The sequence below is a fragment of the Phyllobates terribilis genome, unplaced genomic scaffold (genome assembly GCF_046119375.1).
Source record: "Phyllobates terribilis strain yellow unplaced genomic scaffold, ASM4611937v1 Scaffold_8913__1_contigs__length_24911, whole genome shotgun sequence".
Lineage (NCBI taxonomy): Eukaryota > Metazoa > Chordata > Amphibia > Anura > Dendrobatidae > Phyllobates > Phyllobates terribilis.
The window spans coordinates 2,730-17,188 of NW_027371653.1; the positions used below are offsets into that span (position 1 = coordinate 2,730).

General features: G+C 51.0%; 1 protein-coding gene across 1 annotated transcript; it reads left to right on the forward strand.

The window, feature by feature from the left end:
* The first annotated feature begins 401 nt into the window (after nt 1-401).
* LOC141252448 (uncharacterized) lies at nt 402-12,896 on the forward strand. The gene is made up of 6 exons (XM_073670510.1): nt 402-486; nt 3,741-3,950; nt 5,218-5,332; nt 5,418-5,608; nt 6,658-6,791; nt 12,755-12,896. The coding sequence occupies exons 1-6, from the start codon at nt 405-407 to the stop codon at nt 12,878-12,880; spliced, it is 858 nt and encodes a 285-aa protein (XP_073526611.1). The 5' UTR covers nt 402-404; the 3' UTR covers nt 12,881-12,896.
* The last annotated feature ends 1,563 nt before the right edge of the window (nt 12,897-14,459 follow it).

A 14,459-nucleotide genomic window follows, 5' to 3' on the forward strand; every position in this document is an offset into this window, starting at 1 on the left:
GTAGAGAGGTACGTGTTCTATATGATGTGGTAGAGACCTACGTCTTCAGTGTCATGTGGTAGAGAGGTACGTGTTCTATATGATGTGGTAGAGACCTACGTCTTCAGTGTCATGTGGTAGAGAGGTACGTGTTCTATATGATGTGGTAGAGACCTACGTCTTCAGTGTCATGTGGTAGATACCTACGTCTTCAGTGTCATGTGGTAGAGAGGTACGTGTTCTATATGATGTGGTAGAGACCTACGTCTTCAGTGTCATGTGGTAGAGACCTACGTCTTCTGTGTTAGGCCGTAGAGACGTATGTGATCTATATGATGCTGTAGATGTGTGTGATATTCTGTGTGGTTTTAACATATGGGAACGTACTTTCTATTGAAATTTGGTTGTTCTCCTTTGCGTTGCAGATGTCTCTTCTTCTTTCTCTTGCCATCTTGGCCTTAAGAATTCACTATCTTCAGCCTCTTCCGGTCTCCTGGCCGCAGCACTGTGAGTATCTAGTATTTGGGGGTTCCCGTTATTGGGGTGATTTAGTCCAATTCCTGGGTCATGGCGGTTCATAAATCTTTGGCAGCTGGGGGTATCTCTAACTTGGTTCAGAACAAGAATCAATCATCCTCACCTGGGTAATGTTTCAAGGGACCACCCTCTTTTTCACGCACCAAAGGCTGCCGTTATCTTTATTTTTGCATTCTGGGAATTTATCAGATTGTGTGGGGAAGTGCATTACAGAGAGCTGGCACAGCACGAGAGACGTCTTGAAGATGGAAGTAGGAGGTTAAGATTATAAAGAATCTCCAGTAGTGTTGAGCGAGTATGTTGTGTTAACCCTTTCACCGAGTATGCTCGGGCGAGCTCCGAGTATTTACAGCTGCTCGGTGATATGGTTGAATCGCTCTTGTGTGCATGATTTGAAACTGTTTAACAGCTTTATTACATGTGAGGAATGCAAAAGAAACAATCATTCCTCACATGTATTAAAACTGTCAAACAGTCGCAAATCATGCACACGGGAGCGATTCAACCATATCACCGAGCAGCTGTAAATACTCGGAGCTCGCCCGAGCATACTCAGTGAAAGGGTTAACACAACATACTCAATCATATCTAATGTCCAGTTTAAGGGATTAGTGGAATGCAGAACATAGGTAGGTTGGTAGACAGAGCTGAGGAGGAGATGTAGGGCGGTGTAGCACTGTGGAGAGGACGGGTAGGTGGTAGACAGAGCTGAGGAGGAGATGTAGGGCGGTGCAGCACTGTGGAGAGGATGGATAGGTGGTAGACAGAGATGAGGAGGAGATGTAGGGCGGTGCAGCACTGTGGAGAGGATAGGTAGGTGGTAGACAGAGATGAGGAGGAGATGTAGGGCGGTGCAGCACTGTAGAGAGGATGGGTAGGTGGTAGACAGAGATGAGGAGGAGATGTAGGGCGGTGCAGCACTGTGGAGAGGATAGGTAGGTGGTAGACAGAGATGAGGAGGAGATGTAGAGTGGTGCAGCACTGTGGAGAGGATAGGTAGGTGGTAGACAGAGATGAGGAGGAGATGTAGGGCGGTGCAGCACTGTGGAGAGGATGGGTAGGTGGTAGACAGAGATGAGGAGGAGATGTAGGGCGGTGCAGCACTGTAGAGAGGATGGGTAGGTGGTAGACAGAGCTGAGGAGGAGATGTAGGGCGGTGCAGCACTGTGGAGAGGATAGGTAGGTGGTAGACAGAGATGAGGAGGAGATGTAGGGTGGTGCAGCACTGTGGAGAGGATAGGTAGGTGGTAGACAGAGATGAGGAGGAGATGTAGGGCGGTGCAGCACTGTGGAGAGGATGGGTAGGTTGGTAGACAGAGCTGAGGAGGAGATGTAGGGCGGTGCAGCACTGTGGAGAGGATAGGTAGGTGGTAGACAGAGATGAGGAGAAGATGAAGGGTGGTGCAGCACTGTGGAGAGGATGGGTAGGTGGTAGACAGAGATGAGGAGGAGATGTAGGGCGGTGCAGCACTGTGGAGAGGATGGGTAGGTGGTAGACAGAGATGAGGAGAAGATGTAGGGCGGTGCTGCACTATGGAGAGGATGGGTAGGTGGTAGAGAGATGAGGAGGAAATGTAGGGCGGTGCAGCACTGTGGAGAGGATGGGTAGGTGGTAGACAGAGATGAGGAGAAGATGTAGGGCGGTGCAGCACTGTGGAGAGGACGGGTAGGTGGTAGACAGAGATGAGGAGGAGATGTAGGGTGGTGCCGCATGGTGGAGAGGATGAGTAGGGTTATAGACAGAAATGAGGAGGAGATGTAGGGGGGTGTAGCACAATGGAGAGGAAGGGTAGGGTGATAGAAAGAAAGAGATGAGGAGGAGATGTAGGGTGGTGCAGAACTGTGGAGAGGATGGGTAGGTGGTAGAAAGAGATGAGGAGGAGATGTAGGGCGGTGCAGCACTGTAGAGAGGATGGGTAGGTGGTAGACAGAGATGAGGAGGAGATGTAGGGTGGTGCAGCACTGTGGAGAGGATGGGTAGGTGGTAGACAGAGATGAGGAGGAGATGTAGGGCGGTGCAGCACTGTAGAGAGGATGGGTAGGTGGAAGACAGAGATGAGGAGGAGATGTAGGGTGGTGCAGCACTGTGGAGAGGATGGGTAGGTGGTAGACAGAGATGAGGAGGAGATGTAGGGTGGTGCAGCACTGTGGAGAGGATGGGTAGGTGGTAGACAGAGATGAGGAGGAGATGTAGGGTGGTGCAGCACTGTGGAGAGGATGGGTAGGTGATAGAGAGAGATGAGGAGGAGATGTAGGGTGGTGCAGCACTGTGGAGAGGATGGGTAGGTGGTAGACAGAGATGAGGAGAAGATGTAGGGCGGTGCAGCACTGTGGAGAGGATGGGTAGGTGGTAGACAGAGATGAGGAGGAGATGTAGGGTGGTGCCGCATGGTGGAGAGGATGAGTAGGGTTATAGACAGAGATGAGGAGGAGATGTAGGGCGGTGCAGCACTGTGGAGAGGATGGGTAGGTGGTAGACAGAGATGAGGAGAAGATGTAGGGTGGTGCAGCACTGTGGAGAGGATGGGTAGGTGGTAGACAGAGATGAGGAGAAGATGTAGGGTGGTGCAGCACTGTGGAGAGGATGGGTAGGTGGCAGCACTGTGGAGAGGATGGGTAGGTGGCAGACAGAGATGAGGAGGAGATGTAGGGTGGTGCAGCACTCTGGAGAGGATGGGTAGGGTGGTAGACAGAGATGAGGAGGAGATGTAGGGCCGTGCACCCACGTGGACACACAGTAGAGAACGCAGAGTGGACACACAGCACAAAACGCACTGTAGACTTGCAGCAGAGAACCCACAGTGGAAAAACATACAATAAAGACCCCACTGTGGACATACATACAGACTAGATCCCAGAGTGGACACGCAGCTGGTCGCAGCCACATCGCAGCGCCTGTGTTTATTCTTTTTAGGGTTTATCAAGCGCCTCTTCAGGAAGGTTCCTCTGCAGAGCTGCCTGAAAGAGACACTGTGTGCACAGACCCTAATAACTTCACATAAGGGGCTTAGACATTTCTGATGGTGGTCCTGATGCCGTCAGTCACATGACTATTACTGCGGTATTTCTGAGCATGACCTGGCGGTACATATGATACCACATCACATACATGAGTCCTGCAGCGGTCTAACATCGCTGTATACATGGCTTCCACTATGATGTATAATAGACGGTCCCACCATACTGGGGTCTCCTCACGTGCTCCGTACATCCCTTTCTTCTAGATTATACTGTAAAAGAAAGAGTGACGCATGTCCTCGAGTGTCCGCTAGAAGCCAAGAAAATTATCTGGAATTTTCCACCTCATAACTGTGTAAATGGCTCAACGCACCAGAAGACCCTGCACCTGCGCCCCCTGAGACACCGCTGCACCGGCCTCTATACCTGCACCAACAGCCATCAAAACTACTCCCAGTACATACTGATAGACAGAGGTAAGGACCACATCGCCCATCATCTTCAACTGGGTGGAGCTTAGCTGTCACATGACTGTGTGGGGGAGGGAAAACAGAGGTAGGTGCAGTCAGAACTATTACATGGAGATAAATACCACTACAACACTGCCTCCTGGGGGCACAAACGTGATACGGTGTGGGGCCAGGGCCCCTAAACACTATGAGGGAGAGAAGGAATCAGGGATGATGGGAAATCCCCACTAAATGTATCCCCCATGGATAATACACTTTTACCGGGTCATCCACACACTGGAACGGGCATTGTAAGGCCACACATGATCTCCTCCACAAGGTTTATTAGGGATCTCATCTTCATTCCTGTCCTGTTCCTCACATGATCTCCTCCATAAGGTTAGGGTAGGGGTCTCGTAAGTCATTCCTGTCCTGCTCATCACATGATCTCCTCCATAAGGTTAGGGTAGGGGTCTCGTAAGTCATTCCTGTCCTGCTCCTCTATACAGATCATGTAGTGTTCCTCACATGATCTCCTCCACAAGGTTTATTAGGGATCTCATCTTCATTCTTGTCCTGCTCATCACGTGATCTCCTCCATAAGGTTAGGGTAGGGTTCTCGTAAGTCATTCCTGTCCTGCTCATCACATGATCTCCTCCATAAGTTTAGGGAAGGGTTCTCGTAAGTCATTCCTGTCCTGCTCATCACATGATCTCCGCCATAAGGTTAGGGTAGGGGTCTCGTAAGTCATTCCTGTCCTGCTCATCACATGATCTCCTCCATAAGGTTAGGGTAGGGGTCTCGTAAGTCATTCCTGTCCTGCTCATCACATGATCTCCTCCATAAGGTTAGGGTAGGCTTCTCGTAAGTCATTCCTGTCCTGCTCCTATATACAGATCATGTAGTGTTCCTCACTTGATCTCCTCCACAATGTTATTGTAGGGATCTCATTAGTCCTTCCTTTCCCACTCCACTATAGGGATCTTATAGAGCTCCCCACAAGGTTATGGTAGGGATATCGTCAGTCATTCCTGTCCCGTTTCTCTATAGGGATCATGTAGAGCACCCCCACATGATTTGTTCCACATCATTCAGTTGGCCCACATGATTTGTTCCACATCATTCAGTTGGATTTTGTCAGTCCCTTTTGTCCCACTCCTCTATAGGGATTATGTAGAGCTCCCCGAATGATCTCCTTCACAAGGTTTAGTTGAATCTCATCAGTGCTTCCTGTCCCACTTGTTATGTTATGGTAGGGATCTCATAAGTCATTCCAAACTTCCATTCCCTCAGGACACAATCCCTTGTCCTTCTCTTGCTCTGTGGATTCACATACCAGTCCTATTCTCCAATGTTCACTGGCTGAAAAACTCGTCCACAAAAGTCTGGTGAGAGCAAAGTCCAACAAGTAAGTGGAATTACATGGACCCAATGTGTCTGGATCTCATAAACGATTTTCTGTCAGGTTAAATATTCACCGATTTGTCCTTCAGCTCCAAAATGGACCAAGGCTGGAAGGAAATGAAGATCTCACAGAATGGGAATCAGCTTCTTGTGTTTGACGTTCCTCTTCCTGGTTTCTGTCCTTTTGAGGAGCAGGTTCATCCCATTAATGTGTCTGTCGAGCTCATGTCTGATGGTGAATATAGGACAGGATACATATCCATCTATATCCGAGATATTGGTGAGTAATAGAGATGAGTGGATCTTTTGAAATTCGAATTCTCCAGATTCACAGATTTTTTCCAAAAAGTTCTATTTGCTGCATAACTAAAAAACCTTTAAGTGCTTGGAATAGGTGTAGAGCACTGAATTCCCCTTGCAGTCCCCTTTTAAGCTCTGTAATGCAAACACAGCCTTTTAATGTCCAACTGACATCTGGCTAGGGGAAAACGGATGGTAAGTGGTGGTAACCAGCTGAGTATTTAACCACACAGTGCAGTTTCGGTTTGTTATGCTAATTATACTGTATAAACAGTCTAAAATTATCCCTTTTGGGGGCAGATGCATGAATTTCTGAGGTTTATAGTCAAGTGGCACAAATGGAAGAAATTGTGGCATTTTTAAACGGTTGTGTGCAAAATGATCCCTGTTTGGGGAGAATCAAGAGCTTAGCACTTTGATAATTGAAGTGATAATTTTTGGATGCCTTGTGATAAAGCTATATCTTTAGTTAAAGATACAAAACAGATGTGCTCTTTTGAAAGTAAATATGTGATTGTTTCTCAACTAGGAGTAAAAAATTATCCCTTTTTGTGATCCGCAACTGGTTTTCTAGTCACAAAATGGCTAGACAATTAAACATCTTTTTTTTCATACCATCCAAAAATCATCCCTTTTCATGTGAAGACAAAACAGGAGTACTGTTTTGAAAGTGAAGAAGCTACGGCTTATTGCCATCCAAGCCTTTTAAAAAAAAAAAAAAAAATTAGCCCTATTTTGGGAATGGTTTCTTGTTTGTGTATCTTCAAAAGAGTATGTTTCCCATAAAACGTTTCTTGCGTTATACTGTAATACTGCTGTTGTCGAGGCGGCTGTTGCTGCCGCTAAACTGACAAGCATCTCCTTGCCTGCCCTGACCTACCTGCTCCTGCCCCAGGCACTGCACAATCACAAACCTTCTGGCTTCCCACTGTGTTCTGTAAGAAAAAGGCATTCTCCACAGTCTCAGGTTGGATAAACGTTGATCCCTTCACTGTTAAAGTCAGATTTCTTTTTTTTCTGGCCTTCTAGTGGTGCCCAGGTCCCCGGAGAACTTGGCTGTCACCAATGAGAAGATCATTTGGTCAAACCCATCTTGGACCCGTCATCTGTCCTTCTTCCCTCTGCTGTTCGAGTTGTGGGTCAACTATCGAAACAACACCAGTGTGAGTAAAAGATTCATGTGTGAAGATGACCTTAAAGTGAGTAGAAGTCACCAAGACAAGGTTCTTCTATTGTCTATGGAATAAAGTGTGGAAATACACGAGGCTCCTCCAAAGGAGCTTATGTTTTCAGCTTGTAATAAGATGATGTCTTGGGAATTGTCCACGTTGGATTCAAAAACCTAAGCGTTCACCAGGTCCCACATTTCACCAAATCCTAAATTGTGACCAGATTTAACATCTCCATCAGGATTCACTTTGTCACCAAGTTTTAGACTGTAATCAGGTTTCACATTCCCTCCAGATTCTACATCTTCACTAAGTGCTGCATTTACAAGCTCTATAGATTTCACCTCTTCACCAGGATTTGCTTCAGGTTCCTCCTAATCACCAGATTCCATAGCTTCACTATCTTTATATCCCTCCACATAGTTAAGGGGTTTCTCCACTATCTGGACAACCCCTTTCTATAATACCATATACTGACCTCCTATACCAGCGCCAGGTCTTCCGAGGATTGCGTGACATGTTATACCATGTGAGCGCTGCAGCCAATCAGCTGACACTAATAAGCTGCTGCACTCACACTTTTCCGTGGTATCTGAGGTTCTTCTGAAGAAAGTGTGAGCTCAGCAGCTGAATAGCAGCCGTGGATGTGCTGGAGGACACGTGTGGTACAGGTACAGGAGGGGACTATATGGTGTTTTTATTTTAGAAGGGTGAATATAGTATTTAAAGGGAATCTGTCAGCGGGCTTTTGCTACGGAATCTGACAGCAGCATAGTGTAGTGGCGAAGAGCCTGATTCCAGGGATGTGTCACTTATTGGAATTGAAGCGCCCAGGGGATGGGGGACAAACTGCTCGGCGCCCGGACCTTGTTGTTGGTTTTGGGGGATGTCGTGGTGGCCGGCTCCCGGGCCTGTACCCTGGGGTCACTCTTAAAAGGAAAGGAAGGGGGGGGGAATTTGTATGGGAGAAGGGGAATGTTCGTGACACCACCCGTGGTTTCTGGTGAGGATCACCAGCGCTGCAACAGTCCTCTGAGAGCGGTGTTCAGGCAGCTTAGGTGGTGCGGCTCCCCACAGGTGGAGCAGGGCTTCAGGGCAGCGTAGGAGAAGGGATGCAGAATAGAGCGCTGGCGGGTGCAGAGCCGCGGAGGAAAGAACAGACAGAGGCAATAGTTGAAGTCATCCAAGTCTTTACTCACGGTAGTGTTTTCTCAGCTCAGAGCTTCTCTCTGCTGTCACACGACGAGCTGCGGCCGCCAGCGTGGGGTTCAGCACACTCCAGGTAGTTCAGGAGCGCTTGACAGGACCCCCCTGCTCTAGTGTGTTCCTCTCTTGTTTGAACTTCTCCCGCCTTGTATCCCCCACTGAGTCCCGTACGGGTACTGCGATGTCCTTTGTGGGTAACGTGTAGTTCCCGGACCGACTGGATGCCCTTTTTGGTGACTGGTGGTGAGAATGTGGCGCAAGGCCGGGTCCCTCATGATAAACTCAGATTAGGGCATACAGGTGGCGACTCCGCTCCGTCCGTATCCCCCTGGGATCCACATAAGCCTCCGGACTTTTCCGACAGAGACGTGAAGTGCAAAGTCAGATAATCGGGGACCGGTACACCCTCTTGCGGCAGGGTCTCTCTGGCAGGGCCAGAATAAGGTATGCAGGTGGCGACTCCACTCCGTCCGCACCCCCTGAGATCCTTTTGCCTGTGGAGCCTAGCTCCTCTGCTCCCTTCATGGGCTTTCTTGGTTGGACTCTGACCGGGGACAGAGCCGGTTTTAACTCTGCCCCAGTCCCCCTTCTCGAGGCCTGAGACCGGGAATCGTGGACCCTCCAGCCGGCAGCAGCTTTGTACTGACTTGCCGTCCCAAAGACCCACAACCAAAGACCCGGTTCTTAAAATGGCCTCCAGTTAAATATGATTCTATTAAGTGCTAAAGTAAAGTGCTTCCTCCACCCTCACTCACTACTTGGTTCCCCCCAACTCCTCCATTCAGGCCCGGGGCAGCACTATGGTGCTTTAGGCCCCCTTCAGAACTGGAGTGGTGTAGTGTTGAATGTGTGGTTGGGGTCCTGTGTGGTGCTCCATCCTTACTTTGGAGAGGAGATACCACACCTCGTTCTGAGGTGCAGTACCCCTGTGGCGACTGAACCCTCAGGGGTGCCACATTCCCCCCTGGTGAAACACAGCACATCCGCAGGCTGCAATAGAGCAAAGACATGGTATTTTTCAGACATTCAAAATTTTTTAAACAAAACAATAACAATCTTCCCTTTATGGGAGGCACTTTTCTTAAACGTTGCAGGTTACATGATAAATACTAAAACATTGTATATATATATAGAAACGTTAGATAAGATTATACAAGTGCAAGTTCAGCAGCATGAGGGACCTGTCCAAAGCAAACCCTCCACATAGGCCCTGGGGTGGCTGCAGGGCATGGTGATCCTGAGTAGGACCTCCGTTTGTGCCACACCAGACTGGTTTTTGTTCTGAGGTCTGATGTGCGTATAAAACCAATAGGGGGCACCTTAATAGGTGCAAACTATTTACAACAAAGTTTGTTGACTGCTCACTGTCCGCAGACACAATGTCTTAATAAAACATGAACAGTAACTGAAAAACAAGGAAGTTCAGCCTCCGGGGCCGCATTAGTGGTGGTATCCCCACCGGGGGTACGGCTCGTGTTTGCCCACAGATCCGGACCGGTCACCAGTGGCAATGTGCAGGGGGGCATCTTCCTTGAACACCCGGTGCACCTCTAAGGCGTACCACCCACGTACTCCGTGGTGGCGGGTGTAGGAGACCAAATCTGCCAGGTACAGATTGCGGTCGGGGTGCCCTTGCTCCAAGTGGGGCTCAACGTCCCACCGATTTACAAAGACGTCGTGCTTGAACTGGGGGCTGCGGATGAAGCCCCATCCCGCTTCCTGGTGGAACCGGACGATTAGTCCTTCCTCCCGGGGGCTAGGACGGGAGGCCTCCGCCTGTCCGGCTTGGGCCTTGGCGGCTTTTGACTGCACCTCCAACTGTTCACAGCGGACCCTCCGGGTACGTCATTCCCTCTCTAGCTGGAGGAGCTCGCGTTGACAATACTCTTCCCGCTGTCAAGCCTCAGTTTGGGTCTCCTGGGGAAACCCCATTAGATCCCCCCCCTGGTTGTCCCATCTAAACTCCTCCGCTTTTGGGCAAGCAACCGGGGGTGCTGGTAACGGCGTTAACAGGGGCCGCTGCTGGTCCTTGACCCTTGCGGACCAGTCGGGGTTCGGGTGTGTGTACACCCAGGCGAGGGCAGGTGCTGGCGGTTCCGGGAGCGGGAGGGGCAGCAGGCCTCCGGAGGCTGCGGCGGCTTGAGACTCAGGGTCCGGGGCCAGTAGCTGCTCCCAAACGGTGGCTCCCAGGGATGGAGGCGACGGTAGGAGGTCCAAGAAGAGGTCAGCAAACTCAGCTCCCGGGGCAGGGGTTTCACTCTTACCCGCTCCTGGGCTGCATGCGGCCTCCTGGTCTTCCTCCTTCTCCGCCTGGGCTGGGGCATCGCTGGTGTGGCGCGACGTGTCTTGGCGTCGGGCCGCAAACTTCCCCGGCAGGTCCTCTCTCCACTCCGCGACCGCTTTCCGCTGGGCCTCCTCGCCGCGGAGGAACTCGGCCTCCTCCGCTGTTAAGTGAATACTGTATCCCTCCAGGGTGAGAGAGGTGGCTGCTCGTGGGCCAATGACGGAGGGCACATCCTGTTCTCCTTCCATCGCGGCTGCCAGGGGTGGTCTGTCTAGACTTGCCCAGGCCACACCTTGTCTCAATCTCTTTCTCCTCCTCTTTCTGGGGCGGTTCAATGGCTGCTCGCAGACAGGCACTCCTTGGGACGTCCCATCCGACTTGACGGACACAACTATGCGGAATGTCTCTAAGGCAATGGGCGGTCTGAGCTTTTGGCGCCATTCAGGAACCTGGCCCACAATGGGAGGGCTTAAGTTGTTGTTGTCTTCCCTGCACATAATGGCGCCCGTTCTTCTTGGGCGGGCGCCACATTGAATGTGGAAATACAGTCTTTAGGAAAGGCGCACAGTACCCGATGGCAATGGGTATAGATTTCTGCCATTGTCACAGGCACAAAATCCTGTTTGTGACGCCAGGAAGAGATGACGCGCCCAGGGGATGGGGGACAAACTACTCGGTGCCCGGGCCTTGTTGTTGGTTTTGGGGGATGTCGTGGTGGCCGGCTCCCAGGCCCGTACGCTGGGGTCACTCTTAAAAGGAAAGGAAGAGGGGGGGGGATTTGTATGGGAGAAGGGGAATGTTCGTGACGCCACCCGTGGTTTCTGGTGAGGATCACCAGCGCTGCAACAGTCCTCTGAGAGTGGTGTTCAGGCAGCTTAGGTGGTGCGGCTCCCCACAGGTGGAGCAGGGCTTCAGGGCAGCATAGGAGAAGGGATGCAGAATAGAGCGCTTGCGGGTGCAGAGCCGCGGAGGAAAGAACAGACAGAGGCAGTAGTTGAAGTCATCCAAGTCTTTACTCACGGTAGTGTTTTCTCAGCTCAGAGCTTCTCTCTGCTGTCACATGGCGAGCTGCGGCCGCCAGCGTGGGGTTCAGCACACTCCAGGTAGTTCAGGAGCGCTTGACAGGACCCCCCCGCTCTAGTGTGTTCTCTCTTGTTTGAACTTCTCCCGCCTTGTGTCCCCCACTGAGTCCCGTACGGGTACTGCGATGTCCCTTGTGGATAACGTGTAGTTCCCGGACCGACTGGGTGCCCTTTTTGGTGACTAGTGGTGAGAACGTGGCGTAAGGCCGGGTCCCTCTGGATAAACTCAGATTAGGGCATACAGGTGGTGACTCCGCTCCGTCCGTATCCCCCTGGGATCCACATAAGCCTCCGGACTTTTCCGACAGAGACGTGAAGTGCAAAGTCAGATAATCGGGGACCGGTACCCCCTCTTGCGGCAGGGTCTCTCTGGCAGGGCCAGAATAAGGTATGCAGGTGGCGACTCCGCTCCGTCCGCACTCCCTGAGATCCTTTTGCCTGTGGAGCCTAGCTCCTCTGCTCCCCTCCTGGGCCTTCTTGGTTGGACTCTGACCGGGTACAGAGCCGGTTTTAACTCTGCCCCAATCCCCCGTCTCGAGGCCTGAGACCGGGAACCGTGGACCCTCCAGCCGGCAGAAGCTTTGTACTGACTTGCCGTCCCAAAGACCCACGACCAAAGACCCTGTTCTTAAAATGGCCTCCAGTTAAATATGATTCTATTAAGTGCTAAAGTAAAGTGCTTCCTCCACCCTCACTCACTACGTGGTTCCCTCTAACTTTGGTTCCCCCCAACTCCTCCATTCAGGCCCGGGGCAGCACTATGGTGCTTTAGGGGCCCTTCAGAACTGGAGTGGTGTAGCGTTGAGTGTGTGGTTGGGGTCCTGTGAGGTACTCCATCCTTACCTTGGAGAGGAGATACCACACCTCGTTCTGAGGTGCAGTACCCCTGTGGCGACTGAACCCTCAGGGGCGCCACAGAATGCTTGGTGCAGCTTTTATAGATCCCTGTTTACTATGCTGCAGATGTAGCAGTGCTCAGAATGCTGATCTGTGAACCACCCCGCCCACACCCCTGATTGGCAGCTTCTTGTGTACATTGTCAACAAGCTGCCAATCAGTAGTGGGGGGGGGTTACCCTGATTAGCCTGACTGGCCTGCACTGAGACCTAGTCCTGCAGTGATAATCTCCAGCTGATAAAACACTTGATTTTTTTTTAAACTACAGCACATAACCTGATCAGTAACAAATCCCAGAAATCAGGCCCTCTGCCCCTCTATCATGATGCTCTCAGATTAAATTGCACAAACTTGCTGATATATTGCCTTTAAGAAGGAGTTGTCCAGGTAGTGGACAATCGCTTTAATCCTCAACTCCAGAATTGGGTAGAGAAGTGGAGGCGTGAGCTTCCTCATACATAATATGCAAATATATTTGTATTTTTCAGGTGACAGAGACCACAGAGGAGCAGAGCTACAATGTGAAGGATGTGCGGAGTTTCACTGTACGCTGCAGAGATCTGTACAACCCCTTAGTGTGGAGCTCCTGGGCTCCAACACTGAGGATCCTGTGAGAACATCATACACAAGGTATTCTACAAGATATTCTCCCGAAGACAGAAGAATCCAGAGCAGCGTTCCTCACCTCCAGTCCTCACCGGCCACCAACACATCATGTCTTCAGGATGTGCTTCTTATTGTGCAGGCCATAATTCCATCATCTGTCCAATACTAAGGACATCCTGAAAACAAGATGTGTTGGTGGCCGGTGAGGACTGGAGATTAGGAACCCTGGTCTAGACCTCTCCGTATTCTCCTTACCTTAACATTACCAAAATGTTACCATCATAACACCGTGGTGTGACCATCGGGGCTCCTGCTAGTAGTGGGTATGTTAGACCAGTGGGGCCCCTGCTAGCAGTGGGTATGTTAGACCAGTGGGACCCCTGCTAGCAGTGGGTATATAAGACCAGCGGGGCCCCTGCTAGCAGTGGGTATGTTAGACCAGTGGGGCCCCTGCTAGCAGTGGGTATGTTAGACCAGTGGGACCCCTGGTAGCAGTGGGTATGTTAGACCAATGAGGCCCCTGCTAGTAGTGGGTATGTTAGACCAGTGGGGCCCCTGTTAGCAGTGGGTATGTTAGACCAATGAGGCCCCTGCTAGCAGTGGGTATGTTAGACCAGTGGGGCCCCTGCTAGCAGTGGGTATATAAGACCAGCGGGGCCCCTGCTAGCAGTGGGTATATAAGACCAGCGGGGCCCCTGGTAGCAGTGGGTATGTTAGACCAATGAGGCCCCTGCTAGTAGTGGGTATGTTAGACCAGTGGGGCCCCTGCTAGCAGTGGGTATGTTAAACCAGTGGGGCCCCTGCTAGCAGTGGGTATGTTAGACCAGTGGGGCCCCTGCTAGCAGTGGGTATGTTAGACCAGTGGGGCCCCTGCTAGCAGTGGGTATGTTAGACCAGTGGGGCCCCTGCTAGCAGTGGGTATGTTAGACCAGTGGGGCCCCTGCTAGCAGTGGGTATGTTAGACCAGTGGGGCCCCTGCTAGCAGTGGGTATGTTAGACCAGTGGGGCCCCTGCTAGCAGTGGGTATGTTAGACCAGTGGGGCCCCTGCTAGCAGTGGGTATGTTAGACCAGTGGGGCCCCTGCTAGCAGTGGGTATGTTAGACCAGTGGGGCCCTTGCTAGCAGTGGGTATGTTAGTGTAGACCGTGTACCGAGGAGGTCTCTCAGAATACAGCGGGCCGAGGACAAAGGATACTAGCAGACAATTTGTTTGGGTAACACCTTTTTACTAAGAACAGGAACTGGGTTGCCCCGGCAATGCGAGACAGGAACACAAATAAACTTCACACACAACTAGCTCAAGACAGCCAGGACCCCTGCGCTGCACAACCGACAGGACCAGGATGTACTAACAGAAGAACTATAATTTGCCTACCCAGTGGTTCCGCCTAGTGCTTTAACCGCGTGTTACCCAGAGTATGATGTAATCAGATGGGTGCACAAGGCGGTCCGTGCAGTGGTGCAGCGCAACAGTTAACAAACTTAACAAGTTTCTACTTTACAATACTGTTATCCTAACTATCCACAATCTCACCACTGAGGGAAGTCTCTAGTTAACGTTCACCCAACCCTGCCTACAACCAATAT

Bases quoted from the DNA above. Each gene is read 5' to 3' on its own strand.
- LOC141252448 (XM_073670510.1), top strand. From the start codon at position 405: ATGTCTCTTCTTCTTTCTCTTGCCATCTTGGCCTTAAGAATTCACTAT. The intron at 3,951-5,217 runs GTAAGGACCACA...CCATTCCCTCAG, and splicing joins GTACATACTGATAGACAGAG to GACACAATCCCTTGTCCTTC. The intron at 6,792-12,754 runs GTGAGTAAAAGA...TGTATTTTTCAG, and splicing joins ACTATCGAAACAACACCAGT to GTGACAGAGACCACAGAGGA.